Source organism: Octopus bimaculoides, chromosome 26, assembly GCF_046866305.1.
Source record: "Octopus bimaculoides isolate indiv1 chromosome 26, ASM4686630v1, whole genome shotgun sequence".
Lineage (NCBI taxonomy): Eukaryota > Metazoa > Mollusca > Cephalopoda > Octopoda > Octopodidae > Octopus > Octopus bimaculoides.
The window spans coordinates 25,516,393-25,533,892 of NC_142953.1; the positions used below are offsets into that span (position 1 = coordinate 25,516,393).

Here is a 17,500-nt window from a genome sequence, read left to right on the forward strand (position 1 = left end):
TATATATATATATATACATATATATATATATATATGTATGTATATATATATATATATATATATATATATATCATCCAGTGTTTTAGATCCAGGTTTTGTCCCCGTTAACGGGGGTGGCTGGATCTACCTCAATGCCATAGCAACTGAGGCAGGCAGATATGCAGCCCACCCCAACCTTTGGGCTGGCTGGTGCCCATTCTCCCTTGCCATCACGAGGCTTTTTTGGAGCTGGATTTTCTATGGGGAGCATGCCCTTGCTTACCCCCCAACCTCAGTTTCAAGACGAATGGTCCCGAGACCAAGTCCTCTACCATGATTTTTAAGAAATGTGGTGGAAAACTAGCTCAGGAAGGCCGAGACACTACTACTTGAGACCCCTTTCGGAGTCCCTCTATATGTGTATGTATATATATATATATATATATATATATATATATATATATATATCTAACACCGGATTCCCCCGTCTGCTTCACCCAGCTGCATGAAAGGTGCATAGGAATGTCTACTCTGGATAAATGTGTTTTGCAACTGAACCAACTAAATGCAAATAAATGCTACATCAGAGGATATTAGGACAATTATGCAGCAGAAACATGTGTTGGATTGGAATCTAATGAGAATCTAATGAAAATGATACTGAGTGACTGTGTGGTAAGTAGCTTGCTTACCAACCACATGGCTCCGGGTTCAGTCCCACTGCGTGACACCTTGGTCAAGTGTCTTCTACTGTAGCCTCGGCCCGACCAAAGCTTTGTGAGTGGATTTGGTAGACGGAAACTGAAAGAAGCCTGTCGTATATATGTATATATATATATATGTATGTGTGTGTGTGTGTATGTTTGTGTGTCTGTGTTTGTCCCCCCAACATCGCTTGACAACCGATGCTGGTGTGTTTACGTCCCTGTGATCTAGCGGTTCGGCAAAAGAGACCAATAGAATAAGTACTAGGCTTACAAAGAATAAGTCCTGGGGTCGATTTGCTCGACTAAAGGCAGTGCTCCAGCATGGCCACAGTCAAAAGACTGAAACAAGTAAAAGAGTAAAAGTGAGTAAAGAGTAATAAACTAATTTTAAAGATGTGTAATTCTACATTCTTCTTTGTGTGTGTGTGTGTGTGCATGGTCTAGTGGTTAGAGTGCTGTGCTCTTAAGTGAAGCATTTCATGTCACGTTGCCCTGGGATCGCTTTGACACCGGAGGTGTGGCACACTGTGCACCTTAACAAGCAATGTGGACCTGATGAAAGGAACAAGGTAATGTACAGCACAAACATTGGATCACAATAAACAAACTCATATGTTATCATCAACAGAAGATGACTTATTTTGTGTGTGTGTGTGTGTGTGTGTGTGTGTGTGGTCACCCAACCCTACAGCTTCCACAACCCGTGTTGGTTTGTTGACATCCCTATAACTTAGTGATTTGGCAAAAGAGACAGATAGAATCAGCAGCAGATTTTGAAAAAAAAAAAAATCATAAGTACTAGGGGCAGTTTGTTCATCTAAAACCCTTCGAGACTGTGCTCCTAGCATGGTCACAGTCCAACAACTAAAATGAGTAAAGGAGAAAAGATTAAAAACACAGAGTTTGTATTGTTTCAAGCATTCGTAAGTAGGGTCACCGTCTGCTGTGAAATACTGGCTTAGCAATGGTTGTAGCCTACAAGTTGGTTCTTCAGTGGAAGATGCGAATGGATCAATCCCTGAAAGAGTTGTTAAGGCGGGTGGAGGTAATAAAATCCATTTGTGGTTCCATATTGATGAAGAACGACTGTAATTGTTCTGAACCATCCAGACAACATCGGTCAGTGATGAAACAGAATTGAGTGTACCATCACCAACCTGTTCACTGTCTCTTGAATAACAAGATGCCACAGAATGTAACAGTGTTGATCAAACACGTGTGTTCACCAACACTGACCTGTTCATCTTGTGATTAACAGGGTACCAAAGACTAACTGTTGATCAATCACAATCATGTTCATCAACCTGTTCATCTTGTCATGAACATCAAAACACCACAGAATGTAACTGAATGTTCATCAAATAGTTGTGTTCACCAACACAGGGTACCATAGAATGTAACAATATTGATCAAACACCAACTTGTTCACCATCTCACGAACATCAAGATACCACAGAATGTAACTGAATGTTCATCAAATAGTTGTGTTCACCAACACAGGGTACCATAGAATGTAACAATATTGATCAAACACCAACTTGTTCACCATCTCATGAACATCAAGATACCACAGAATGTAGACCAAACACCACCCTGTTCATTATCGCATGTCTCTACACTTCTTCAGGTGGGGTGGATTTATTTTCTGAACAATCAAACAGTAATCCCCAAGGTATTAAATCTACCCAAGATGAACTGCAGGAAGGTAAACACAAGAAAAAAAACTACATCACCATTATCAATCATCATGCTAACATCCAATTTTTCTTGCTGTCATGGGTTAGAGGAAATTGCGATGAATAAAAAGCATTAAAAAAAAAAGACAAAGCAAAAGAAAAAGAAAAGAAATAATACTAATAATAATTATTACAATGAAAACAAACAGACATTTGGTAGATCCATTATTATTATTATTTTTTCATATCTCACCTCAGAATTGCTTGTGCTTCCATTGGCAACACTGCAGGACAGTGAAGTATGAACTTGGCTGGGCGTTAATGTCGTAGACACTAGAGGAGTACTAAATGTGGCCGCTTGCTTCGTTGCAAACTGGTTACCAGCATTTCCTGGGTATAATACTGTTGGTGCTGCAGTGCCTCCAGAATTGAGGTTAGCTTGAGTTGTATACCAGGGTAGCTTCTGAAGATGTTGAGGGACTATGCCCCAGCCTAGGGGAACACAAGACATAACACTGCTTTTCAAAGTGAGGTCCGTTTTGAGTAGATTGGGGGGGGAGGGGAACTTTCGGTGGGGTTGTTTCTTTTTGGTCCTTTTGTTTAACCGTTCAGCATTTAAATTAGCCATGTATCAGACCCAAATATTTCTACGTGTCTTATATTTAAACTGTCCAGGTCTAGCCTCTCATGCCTCTCCCACCTCCCCTACAATGTCATTCTTAAAACAATCACATCATCAAAATCTTGAAACTATGAGAATGCATGATTAATTCAAAACAAATGTGGATAAATAAGGATTACATTTGAAAGAGAGTAATCTGAATGCTAAAGAGAGAGAGAGTAAATTCAAGGATTAAAAGAAATGGAGTGAGGAATTTACAACCTTTGACATGGGATGAAATTGAATGAGAGGAAGCAAAATTTAGAAGAACTGTTAGTTGTATTCTTGATAATTCTTGCTACTATAGGAAAAAAAAAAAAACTAGAAATTTTGAGAGGAGGGGGGCTTATCAATCACATCAACCCATGTATTTTATCAACCCTGAAAAGATGAAAGGTAAGTTAGTTAATTTTAATGGCTTCTGAACTCAGAACATAAAAAAAAAAAAGACAGAAATGCCACCATGCTTGATGAGATTAACTCCAAAATGATGAAAGGAAAAGTTGACCTTGGTAACCTTTCAATAGAGCAAGAGGAAATGCTGCAAAGCATTTTATCTGGTGTTGGGAGCAATTCTGCCAGCTTGTCACCTTAACTGTATCCTTAGCCCTTTTCATACCAACCTACCTGAAACCGCCTCTGGTTCTGTAATACAAATGTCTTGCTTACAAAAGCTCTGAATTAAAATCTTCCACCAAACCTTAGTCACAAATAATGTTCCTAACACTAGCTTAATGATAACTAAATTTATTTTACTAAATTCTTTGTTATATTTAAAATTAATTGAAAGTAACACAGAGAATCTTAAGATAAATACAGTAATGAAAGGGTTAAAATATATAATAGAAACACAATTCTTAACCCTTTTGATACCAACCTGACTGAAACAACCTTTGGCTCTCTAGAACAAATATCTCGTTTTCATAAGTTTTGAATTAAAATCTTCCACCAAACCTTAGTCACAATTTATGTTCCTAACACTAGCTTAATGATAAAGAAGTTGTTTTGTTAAATTCTTTGTTATATTTAAAATTAATTGAAAGAAACACAAAGCATCTCAACAGAAATACGGTAATGAAGGGGTTAATAAATAAACATACTATTGGTGTGTTGGTGCTGTGGTGGTTTTGATGGTGTGGCTGTAACTACAGTAGTTCAATAGTGGTAGTAGTGGCTATAATAGTAGTTGTAGTGGTACATTCTGAGTGCAGTGGTGCAAGGGCTGCAGCATCGCAATAGCGGGGCTGTTGCGGTCATTAACAAGTGACTATATCTAAGAAATACACACAACACAATCTGCCTTGTCTGCATGGAATATCTAAGGGATACACTCAACACATTTTGACCGTCGAATGACGGATAGCCAAAGGTCAAGCAAAGGACGAAATCAACCAAGCATGGAAAGAAACATATATTTATTCATTTAGATCAGTGGTTCTCAACCATTTGTTACCTATAGACCCCTTTGGTTTCTCCTCTCCTGGACCCTTATAATCATTCGATGGTTAAAAAAAAATAAAATAAAATATTAGGAGTTGTATGAAATATCAAATATTAATTAGGAATTGTTAAAATATTTTATCGATCGCAGAAGTATAACCAATTTATTGCAGATAAATTTTAGCAATAAAATTCTGATATGGGACCCCGCCAAGAGTCATGTGGACCCTGGTTGAGGACCACTGATTTAGGGGGCTGACTGTAAATGACATATTTATAAATATAGACAACACACTATAACCAAACTGCATAAAATGTTCATTCTGGCAAGATGTAATGTAAAGGCTTGTGGCCAAGTGGTTAGGATGTTGCGCTTGTGATTGCAAGATCATAGCTTCAATTCCTGCACTGGGTGGTGCATTGTTCTCTTGTCCAAAACACTTCGTTTCATGTGACTCCTCCAGTCCACTTGGTTGTAAATGGATAATCCTAGCATGGATGGAGTCCTGTGTCAGGAAAGTGTTGTGATATCCCTTATACATCAAGGAAACTAGGTAATTAACTAATGAGTCCCTAGGAATTGAGACAGCAATGCCCAGAGGTTGATGATGATGATGATAAATATACAATGTTCATCCATTTAATAACTTGTCGAACCAAGTGAAATCATAGTCGTGGCCGATGCCAGTGTCACGTAACTGGTACCCGTGCTGGTGGCATGTAAAAAGGCACCCATTACACTCTTGGAGTGGTTGGCATTAGGAAGGGCATCCAGCCATAAAAACCATGCCAAATCAGACTGGAACCTGGTGCAGCCCCCTCAGCTTACCAGTTCCAGTCAAACTGTCCAACCCATGCCAGCATGGAAAGCGGATGTTAAGAAGTGATGATGATAATGAACATGTGATGGGATTATTTTGCCAAGATCACCTCATCATCGACATCAGGTGAAGGCATCAATATTTTTTTAATTACTTTTAAATCATTAAGATTATTTGATTTACCTATGCAGCATATAGCTGAAGGCTGAAGAAAGTTCACATCACAACCTCAAGGTGCTGGTCTCAATCCCTCTGCATGGCATATTCAGCAAAAGTCATTTTCTAAAGGCCTTGGATTGACCCTTATCTTGTAAATGAAAATGGGAGGCAGAAACTGTACAGAAGCTTGTTGAGTAGGTTTTACCTCTGTTTCAAAAACATACAGCTTTATCAGACTAAGTCTGCCTAAGAATCACTTTGAGGCAGGCAATAAAGACCCCCTTCGGTCATGACTGACCATGGGATTGCACCTAGAAAGTTCCCCCTCTGAGGCAAGTCTGGGCAAGGTTGTTTATGGAAGACCAACAGTCAGCCATGCATACCGGCCTCCCCGCTCCACGCCACCAGTGTTATCAAAGGGAAAGGCAAAGGGGCCGATACAGCTGGGCACCAGTGATGTTGCAACTCATTTCTACAGCTCAGTGAACTAGAGCAACATGAAATAAAGTGTCTTGCTCAAGGACACAATGCACAGCCTGGAATCGAACTTACTACCTCATGATTGCAAGCTTGACACTGAGCCATGACCCTTCACCAAGGCAGGCAATACACAACTTTGTGTTTTTTTTTGAGAAGCAGACGGCATGGGACCTGACTCCTCACCAGGGCAAGTTGCACAACTAAAACAAAATCCAAGGTGATTTCTCGAGTTTGCCATTCAGAAAGTCACGTGGCTCACAGTTTACCTATGACAGCTGTGGGATACTCACCTACCTACATATTAATTCAGGGGCAGGTAATTCAAACAACTGAATCTTCATGAAGCAACAGAAAATCACCACTACCACACTTGTTCCCTTAGCAACCCAAGGACCAATACTCCATTGGTGCTAGATTTCACTGGTTATGGATGACCAATTTCTCTCTCTGTCATCTCTCGTTAAGGCATTTGTTAATTAAGATAATCACACACTTCATTTCCACAGAGTAACAAATGAACTGAAAAACTTTGTTGACACCCTACACCTTTTCCTATTTTTCAGGTGAAAAAAATCCCAGGATTTTGAAGGCAAGTCAATTTCCTGTTGATCTGTACTTCTTTAAAAGAATCCACCCATCCATTTTCTCTGCCCACTATCCTCAAAGAGAGTCCTTAGGAATTGAATCCTCAGGCGCCTCATCCAAAAGGGTCCTATCAGAAAGACCCAGCACAACACTTTCCTGCTGGATAGCCAAACATGACCTACTGAATCTATGGATATCATCCAACTATTTTGTTCTTGGTCTACCGCTAGGCCTCCCTACCAGTTGGCTCAGCTTGAAGGATCTGTCTTATGGTTTTTTCTTGTGACATTCTAATCACATGGCCATTGTACCAGAGCTGTAGCCTCTCAAATTTAAAACAATGACAATTTGAATTTGTTTCAAACCAGCTAGGACTACAAACTCTAAACATAGTTTAAGAAAGCGTAAACATTCTTAATGAAACATCAGCTGAAAAGTAGGCTTAATCACATCATTAAAAGCTTTGTTAATTTTTATATTGTTTCCATAGAAACCAATGAGCAAATTCCAATAGTTTTATCTAATGCAGTAGTTTTCAACCATTTTTTGCATATTGATCCCTTTGGTTCCAATTTCACTCAGGGGAGAGGGACTCTCATAGCCATTCAATGTCAAAAAAACTCCCCATTATATTTTATGATTAAATATTATTAGGAATTGTATAACAAAAAAAAATGTTAATGAGCAAGATCGTTGCCAGTGCCCCTGGACCGGCTCTTGTGCGGGTGGCACATAAAATACACCATTTTGAGCATGGCCGTTGCCAGTACCGCCTGACTGGCCTTCGTGAGGGTGACATGTAAAAGCACCCACTACACTCTCTGAGTGGTTGGCGTTAGGAAGGGCATCCAGCTGTAGAAACTCTGCCAAATCAGATTGGAGCCTGGTGTTGCCATCTGGTTTCACCAGTCCTCAGTCAAATCGTCCAACCCATGCTAGCATGGAAAGCGGACGTTAAACGATGATGATGATGATGATGATGATGATGATGATGATGATGATGATGATGATGATGATGATTTTGTGTATTGTAGAAGTGCAACCAATTTATTGCAGATCAATTTTAACAACAAAATCATATATGGAGCCCCCACAAGGGTTATATTGGACCTTGGTTGAAAACCACAGATCTAATGTTAGGAATGCTTGGAGTCGGTTCATACAGTATGCAAATCGTTCTCAAACTCACACAAGGCAAGCAATTTTGAGGGGGGGGGATCAGGCTGATTACCTTAATCCCAGTACTCAACTGGTACTTCATTTGACTGACCTCAAAAGCATGAAAGACAAAATCAGACAGATAAGAGCTGAAAGCCATTTGACATTTTATCTGACACACTTATGATTTGGCCTGCTTGCTAGCTTACGGTATGCAAACAATGTGGTCATACAGTATGCAAAATCCGTGTAAGATTACACAAGTCCATCTAGGATTACACAAGTCTGCGTACGCTTGCACTAATCCATGCAGGATTACACTAATCCATGTAAGATTATGCTAATCCATGTAGGGTTACACAAGTACATTGAATCAGTGAATTTACTTCTGGAGCTGATTGGACAGACTTTTGTTTGTTATCATTTCCCATCCTGGATGAAGTAGAAGTGAGGAAAAAAAACTTTTTTAAAAAAGGGGGGAGGTGGGGTTTTAGCTCCCCACGATTTCTTACGAGTATGAACTGGTAACATGTACCATGTTTTTACTAATTGTTTTAGGCCCCTATGTAGTCGGGAGCAGATGCAGATACCCTCTCAGCTCTCCTACCCTTTGCCCAATAGAACACCAAGGATGTGACAGACAGAGAGAAGCAGCAGCAGCAGCACTAGGTTGGTACCTATTTACATCTGAGGGGACTGGGACAATGTGAAATGAAGTGCTTTGTTCAAGGGCACAATGTGCCGCCTGCACAACGAATCAAACCCACAATCTAATGGTTGTATGCCCAACGTCCTAACCACCAGGCCATGTACCTTCACAAATAGTTGTTAAGGGGTTCCTTGCAAAGAGCAGATTTATTGATGTTGTCATAATAATAATAATAATAATAATAATAATCCTTTCTACTATAGGCGCAAGGTCTGGAATTTGTGGGGAGGGGGATAGTTGATTACATCAACCCCAGTGTTTCACTGATACATAATTTATCGACCTCGAAAAGATGAAAGGCAAAGTCAACCTTGGCGGAATTTGAACTCAGAACACGAAGACAGACAAAATGCTGTGAAGCATTTTGTTTGGTGTACTAACAGGTCTGTCAGCTCATTATTTCACATAATAATAATAATAATAATAATAATAATAATAATCCTTTCTACTGAAATTTTGTGGGGGAGGGGACTAATCGATTACATCGACCCCAGTGCGTAACTGGTACTTAATTTATTAACTCCAAAAGGATGAAAGGCAAAGTCGACCTCAGTGGAATTTGAACTCAGGACATAGTTACAGGTGAAATACCGCTAAGCATTTCGTCCAGTGTGCTAATGATTCTGCCAGCTCGCCACCTTAATAATAATAATAATAATAATAATAATAATAATAATATCAAGAATTATAATAAAAAAATGGCTTGATTAATCTTAAGTATTTCTCTGTTGATAAAAAAAAAATCATTATTTCAGAAATATAAGCAATGCGTAATATTTTTGAAGAAAACTACAATAATTTGTGGTCAATTTTTGAGGTTTGTAAGAAACAGAAACATATTTAAGCACATAACTAAAGAATTAACATAGAGCCAACCTTTTCCACACACATACACACACACATATATACTAACCTGGGGCAGGCCCTCTAGGAACCACAGGGCTGAATGCAGAGTTGGGAGATGAAAACTGTTGGGGTATTTGTCCAAGGTGTGTGGCTGGCATGATTCCAGGGGGTGCGGCTTGCGGAGGCATCAACTGATATGGAACCATCATACTTTGAGCAGACTGAGATGAGAATAATATAAAAAGGAAAATGACGATTAAGTGGGAGGATATAGAGGAGAGAGAGAGAGACAGGCATTGAGAGTAGGTTGTTGAGGTAGATCTTTGATGGGTTGGAAATGAGCAGCGCTGCTTGTATGACAGAGACACTCATTTACAACCACCATGTGATGTCAAGAGAACAGACGCATACACACACGTATAATATCGTGCTTGAGAAGATCCGTCAAGCCAAGTGAAATCATAGACATCACTGATGCCAGTGTTGTGTAACTGGCACGCAAAAAAGCAACCTTTGAACGTTGGGCCTCACAGAGGCAGTAACAAGTGATTGACAGCTTTGCCGATATACCATTCTTGACAAGACCTGTCAAGCCAAATGAGATCGCAGTCATGATCTTCACTGGTGTCACATAACTGGCACCCATGCTAGTAGCACGTAAAAAGCAGCCACTACACTCTTGGAGTAGTTGGTGTTAGGAAGAGCATCCAGGTGTAGAAACCAAGCCAGATCAGATCAGAATCTGGTGCACCTTCCCAGTTTACAAGTCAAACTGTCCAACCCATGCCAGCATGGAAAACAGACATTAAATGATGATGATGTATATATATATATATATCATCATCATCATCATCGTTTAACGTCCGCTTTCCATGCTAGCATGGGTTGGACGATTTGACTGAGGACTGGTGAAACCGGATGGCAACACCAGGCTCCAATCTAAATTTGGCAGAGTTTCTACAGCTGGATGCCCTTCCTAACGCCAACCACTCAGAGATATATATATATATATATATACATACATATACACACACACCCATACACATAGTAGGCTTCTTTCAGTTTCTGTTTACCAAATTCATTCACAAGGCATTGGTTAATCCAGGGCTATAGTAGAAGACACTTGCACAAAGTACCACACAATGGAATTGAAACTGAAACCACGTTACTGGAAGGCAAAGTTCTTGACCATGCACACACACACATGTATGTATATATATATATATATATATATATATATATATACTATAATAATACTTGTGTTTTTCTCTGTCACAACATATGAATGAGTAAGAGAAGGGGTGATAGATGAATGAGGGAGGAAGGGGTGATGGCAGACTGGTAGTGGGAGCGTTTCAATTCTGTGTGAATGTATGTGTAAGTAAAAGGGAGGTATGTGAATGTTTGTATGTGTGTGTGTGTGTGTGTGTGTGTGTGTGCAATGGAAGTGAGATGGTGAGCATTAAATGTTGAAAAGAAAAATCAAACAGCCTTTCAACTCTAAAATACTACAATTAGTCGTCATTTTTGACAGCACGGCGCCAGCTAGGAATGTGATGAATATTTCAGAACTAGATGTTAAAAATGTTATGTGTTGTTGTTCTTGAGCAAAACTCTTCATTTCACTTTGCTGCAGTCCAGTCAGCTGATAAAAACAATCCTGCAACAGACCAGCATCCCAACCAGGGAGGAAAAGAGAAACCAGAGGAACCAGGTATCGGGACGTGTGCTCCTTACAAAGTAATGTGGACTATCCATGGGCTATTTAGTAACACAGCCTGCTAAGAATAACAGCCAAATTTCCTTTAAACCCCTATTTACCATCTTAAACAAAGGAAGTTTCGATTAGAATCAGATAAATGCAGAATTGTGATGACTGTAAAAATTTGATCATAAAAGGTTTGATTGACAAAGGCTGACCTGGGGCTAAACAACAACAATTAGATAGTGGCGGGGTCACTTCTTGTAATGAGTCAAAATTAAACCATGGGTCTCAAATAAATAGGCAGGGGCCAATAAAAAAAGGAATATAAAGGCAAAAATATTTAAGTGAAGAATGAAAGTTTCAAAAAACAAGAGCCACCTGTATGAGTGTGAGTGAAGGAAGATGAGGCCTGAGTTAGCATGTGGAGAAGAGGTGTACATGAGATGTGAGCGTGAGTGTATGTATATGACACTTTTGCTTACCAAGTGGAGAAGACGTATACATGCTATACAAATGCATGTATGCATACATGCTAGTGAAGGTAGACTCGAGTGCAGGTGAACGTAGACATGAGTGCGAGTGAACGTAAATGAGGTCTTAGTTACCAAGTGAAGAAGATGTACACATATTACGTGACATACAAATGCGAGTGTGAGTGAAGGTAGAGGAGTGGTCGTTACCAAGTGGAGAAGAGGTAATATATGCTATGCAAATGTGAGTAAATGAGGCCATACTTACCAAGTGAAGAAGAGCTATACGTGCTGTGCTTTCAACTGCTTCATCTCGAGTTGCACAAGGTGTTCCCTGAAGCCTGTTGCCATTGGATAAGGTCACACAAGCTGTGATATGATTCTGAAATATAACTTTTATAAGTAATATTCTAAAGGAATATATAACTGAACTTATGTTGAGTGCTCAATTATCTTGAGCAAATAAATGTGTATATATGTGTTTTTATATCATTAATAAATTTGTAGAACACATCAATAATATATTCAGGAAATCAATATTTAATATTTTGAATTTTGAAAGATATACATCCAACATAACATGGTAGCATAATAAATTTAAAAGTTTAAAACATAAATATACGGAATATAAATACTAATACATATAAAAATCTAAAAATAGATAAATATATGTTTAAATATATATGCATATAAAAATTTATGTGTAAATAAACATGAATATTATAAATTCTAAAATATAAAATATAAAGAAACCCAAAGTTTAAAGAATAAAATATCTTACGATCGTTTCGCGGATATTACTACAAACACAAAGTGATGTAAAGATCATATTATTAGTAATTCCATTCTTCAGAGATGCATTAAGAACCCTTTATATTATATTATACAGAGGATAATAAATGATTGTTCATAGTCCAACGTGTCTCACCTTTGCTCCACTGAAGTCATATTTCGGTGGGCCAAGTCCATATTGGCAACAAAGATTATGCAATTCAAGAGCTGTGTTCCTGAAATACAGGAAGAAATAATAAAAAAAAAAAAACAAAGAAGGCCATCAGTAAAGAAATTGATGATTACTGCATTTCGTTTGTTCTCGTTAGGTGGTTGGAGCCTGAAACCACATGGATCGGAAAGCAAGCTTCTTTACTATACAACCATTACACACACACAGATCTATCAATATGTGCATACACATACATACATATATATATATACAAGAAATGAGGGCAGGGAATCGTCAATTAATAATAGAATTAATAATTAACAATTTTGCCAAGTAGTTCAGTATGAAAAAAACCTTTATCGGTAAGACCATTTATCATCATAAATATAAGGGATTAGCAATTGAGTTGCTTCTCCAACATACTGAAAATTTTCTATATATATATATATATATATATATATATAAACAATATATGAGTATATGCATATATATGTACATATAGTTACATATCTGGGTACATGACGTTGCAAAAGAACATGGACAAAATGATAAACAATGTACAAAAAACAAGCAGGCCACATAGAGAACATATCCTTCATCAGCTGCCACCATTAAAACACTGGCGTTTCGAAGAGTTAGGGCAGGACGCATTGTTAAAATGGCTCTTCCCACGAACACAAATTAAATTTTTTTCATGGAGGAAAGTGGCATATATATACATATATATACGCACATACACAGATATATTGCTCTCTCTTTCTATATACACACACTTGAGACTATATGCAATTATATATTTGCATGCATGTACACACACATACACACACACAGAGCAAGCTTCTTTTAGTCTCCAGCACCCAGATCCAAATACAAGGTAAAAAAAAAATTTTTTTAAAGGGACGAAATAAATGGCTGTTAAAGAAGAGAAGGATTATTAAAGAAAGTCAAGGATGTCTTGGAGATTATTTACCTGCAGCCTCCAAGTTTGGAAGAATAGTTCTTGTGGTTTTGATGCTTTACAAATCCTGGCGGCGGCCCTTTTTGCCGTTGCTGTGGTTGTTTGTACGCAGCAGCGGAAGTGTTTGGTAGCGTGGTCACTGGCCTTTGTGGATGCATGTGCATGAGGGAGGCTGGCTGTTTGCTGAAGGACTGACCCGATGGAAGGGTCTGTGGCAGTAAAGGCTGGATCTGTTGTTGACCACCACCACCACGGTAACAGGACTGCTGCTGCTGGTTGGGATGCGGCAATATCTGCTCTTTAGCACCTGCAGCAAGAACAGAAAATATAATATATATATGTGTGTGTATATATATATGTGTGTGTGTGTGTGCGTATATATATGTATATGTGTATCTATATATTGTGTGTATATATATTATATATAAGTGTGTGTGTCTGTATATATATATATATATATATATATATATATATATCATCTTTAACGTCCGCTTTCCATGCTAGCATGGGTTGGACGATTTGACTGAGGACTGGTGAAACCAGATGGCTACACCAGATTCCAATCTGATCTGGCAAGGTTTCTACAGCTGGATGCCCTTCCTAACGCCAACCACTCCGAGAGTGTAGTGGGTGCTTCTACGTCACACCGGCATGAAGGCCAGTCAGGTGGTACTGGCAACGGCCACGCTGAAAATGGTGTATTTTGCGTGCCACCTGCACAGGAGCCAGTCCAGCGGTACTGGCACGATCTCACTCGAATGTCTTTACACGTGCCACCGGCACACGTGCCAGGAAGGTGATGCTGGGCACAGGTGCCATCACGATTCTGCTTTCGCTTGTCCCAACAGGGTCTTCACAAGCCGAGTTTCGTGTCCGTCCTGCATAGGAGCCAGTCCAGCAGTACTGGCTATATATATATATATGTATATATATATATATATATATATATATATATATATATATATATATATATATATATATCGCCTGACTGGCTTTCGTGCTGGTGGCACGTAAAAGCACCCACTACACTCTCGGAGTGGTTGGTGTTAGGAAGAGCATCCAGCTGTAAAAACTCTACCAGATCAGATTGGAGCCTGGTACAGCCATCTGGTTTGCCAGTCCTCAGTCAAATCGTCCAACCCATGCTAGCATGGAAAGCGGACGTTAAAGATGATATATATATATATATATATATACATATACAGACACACACACTCATATATAATATGACGTTAAAAGATGAGGATATATATACACCAGGAAATACCAGACCACTTCTTAAGTATTAATCAACTGACAGACAAAGCAGCACATTGAACAAACAATTGATCAGTCAGTTGGTTTGATATTTAACCAATTGACTAACACTAAAGAAATGGAATTGAGTCTGCGTTTTTATTACTGTTGTTAGGACTCTCCCAAGACACAACGAAATTGCTTTCAACACAGGAATTCACAGAAAAAAACGAAATAAATAAATATATATATATATATATATATATATATATACACATATATACATATACATATATATATTAGGTTGGTGCATAATTATTGCGGCTTTTTTGCAATAAATTTTATTCAACAAAAAATTTTAACAAAATGCCAAGCAGAAATTCAAGAGGATGGTGAATATGCTGCGGAATAATCATTTAAAGATGATTTTTGTTAAATGTTGTTATTGTTTTTGTTGAATAAAATTTAGCGAAAAAAAGCTGCAATAATTATGCACCAACCAAATACATATGTATGTATATATATATATATATATATATATATATATATTTTTTGTTTGTTTTATGTTAAGTTATAGAAACAATTTAACATTAAACTGAAGAATTACTTAATGCTATTTTTGTAGAGTATATTTTTTATTGTACTTTTTACAAGAAGGGTGACAGTATATGTAGATGTTTGTGTGTGTGTGTGTGTATCTGTTCCTTCTTTTTTCTCTTCTCTGGACTTTTTCCTCTTTCCGATGAAGGACCCTGCCTGAAACACCATTTCTACTCCTATTTTTCCTTCTAAAACTTTCACCAAACATCAATCTCATATATTCACTAATAACATCTAATTGACTTTTGCTGGTTTTTCTTTTTGTTCTTGTATTTGCCTACACCCACCCCACCCACCCCACCACATATATATATATATATATATATATATATATATATATATATATATATATATATATGTATATGTATATATAAATATATAGTTTTAGGGAAAAGAACCAAGGTTCATGAACTCATCGATGAAAATCCACTGTCACATATTTATATATATTTTACTCTGTGAAACTTAATTTAATTTTAATTTTTAATAAATTGATTTTAATTGAGTTTTTACCTGTAATTTTGGATGTTATCCCTAATATTATTATATATATATATATATATATATATATATATATATATATATATATATATATATATATATATGTATGTATATAAAGGCAATTAGAAAATTAGGGGAAAACGTTTTTCCTTAACAGAATTTACTCTATCCAGAGGACAAACACATTGAATTTTTCCCTAACTTCAATTTCTTTAACCCTTTAAGCATTTAAACCAGCCAAAATATTCTCCTTGCTTTATATTCAGATAGGAGAGATTTGATCTCTCACACCTGTCCTACAATGTCATTCTACAAATGAACAATCACATCATCAAAACCTCAAAGCTATGAGATAATGGATGATTAATTCAAAGCAGGATGGATAAATACATTTGACAGAGGAGTAAACTGAATGCTAATGGGTTCAAGATGCATTTCAACAACAAACGTGCAACACCAAATAACACAGCAGATACAAATATCAATATTGAATATAATCCTTTATTTTGTTTGTCATTTCATAGGAATCATGTAACCAAAAGGGTCACATGATACAGCGTCTCTACCTTCTTTTTCACCCTCTCTTTTACTTGCAATTCCATTTTTCTTTCCTTGCTCTTTCTAACAATGGTAATGCCTGTTCCCTCCCTTTCTCTCTCTTCATACAGGTGCAACTTCCATTCTCTCTCTCTCTCTCTCTCTCTCTCTCTCTCTCTCTCTCTCTCTCTCTCTCTCTCAATTCTTCTAGCTGCCTCTCCACACACTCCCTACTTCCCCTTTCCTGCCACTCTTCCTCTTATTTAGGGGTGGTTAGAGAGGAAGGAGGTGTTTTAACTCCTCATGGGTGTTGTCAGAACCTCTGTCAACAAACCAGACAATTAAAAGCCATATTTTCAGTGTGGGTGCTCATGCATGGATAGCCGAACTCAGCTCACCAATTTTACTAATATTTATTTTATCGTGAAAAAGAATTAGAATTTAGACTCAAGTGTTGTGGGTGGCTGGGTTTGTGCAGGGTGTATAAAGAAGAGCTCTGTAGAAATTAAGCTTTGCACTTAGGCTCTGCAGCTAGCTTACACAAACACACGATGGGCTTCCATACAGTTTCCATCTAGCAAATTCACTCCCAAGGCATTGGTCAGACTGAGGCTTTAGTAGAAGACACTTGCCCAAGGTGCCACGCAGTGGGACTGAACCCAGAACCATGAAGTTTCAAAGCAAGTTTCTTAACTATACAGCCATGCCTTTATACAATGTTGATGTCGAGACCTCAATGTCGGAGATGCTGGCACGGTTGATGGGATTAGGGTTTTGTGAAATGGGAAATGATGTTCAGAGAACTGTACAACGGACGTACATAGATACTCGTACAGAGAAGTACAAATTTGCAGGTATGGACTCCGGAAAACAAGGCAAAAAGAGCATAAAAAAATAGGAAAAGATACAAAAACAGAATATCGGGAAATCTAGAAATCACAACACTAAGAAGAAGAACAACAACAGAGAAAAAACAAGAACAGCAGCCCAGACTACTTGCATGTTTTGGGATATAGGGACCAATTTATATATATTAGAAGGAGGGAGAGAGAAGGGTGGATGCAGCTTACTTCTGTAGGTAACAGAATGACCCTCTAATGAACCCATCTGAGACCACCTTTGGTTCCTGGATATAAACTTTGTTCTAAAATGATCCAAATTAAAAGTTTCCATCAAAATTTCATGTTAATTTATGATCCAAACATCAGCTTGATAATGACAAAAGGTATTTTATTAAATTCTTTATTATTTTCAAAATAAATTGAAACAAAGTCAGAATATTTCAACTAAAATATGGTAACAAAAGGGTTAAAGTGATCTAAATTAAAA

At 37.8% G+C, this 17,500-nt stretch overlaps 1 protein-coding gene across 17 annotated transcripts in view; it reads right to left on the reverse strand.

The window, feature by feature from the left end:
* LOC106881569 (5'-3' exoribonuclease 1) overlaps positions 1–17,500 on the reverse strand; it is a 127,436-nt gene that overhangs the window by 7,345 nt on the left and 102,591 nt on the right. For 4 of the 17 annotated variants that reach the window (XR_016238519.1, XR_016238523.1, XR_016238520.1 and 1 more), the window contains 5 exons: positions 13,310–13,604; positions 12,325–12,403; positions 11,665–11,778; positions 9,289–9,442; positions 2,616–2,877 (listed from right to left, as the gene is read on the reverse strand). Coding sequence is in view for 11 of the 17 variants with exons in the window: in XM_089342649.1 (XP_089198775.1) it covers positions 2,855–2,877; positions 9,289–9,442; positions 11,665–11,778; positions 12,325–12,403; positions 13,310–13,604 (665 nt within the window). In the remaining 6 variants the exon portion in view is untranslated. Of the gene's footprint in view, positions 1–2,615; positions 2,878–9,288; positions 9,443–11,664; positions 11,779–12,324; positions 12,404–13,309; positions 13,605–17,500 lie in introns of those variants that run through there. The other 13 variants (XM_089342640.1, XM_089342642.1, XM_089342643.1 and 10 more) reach the window with 4 other exon arrangements.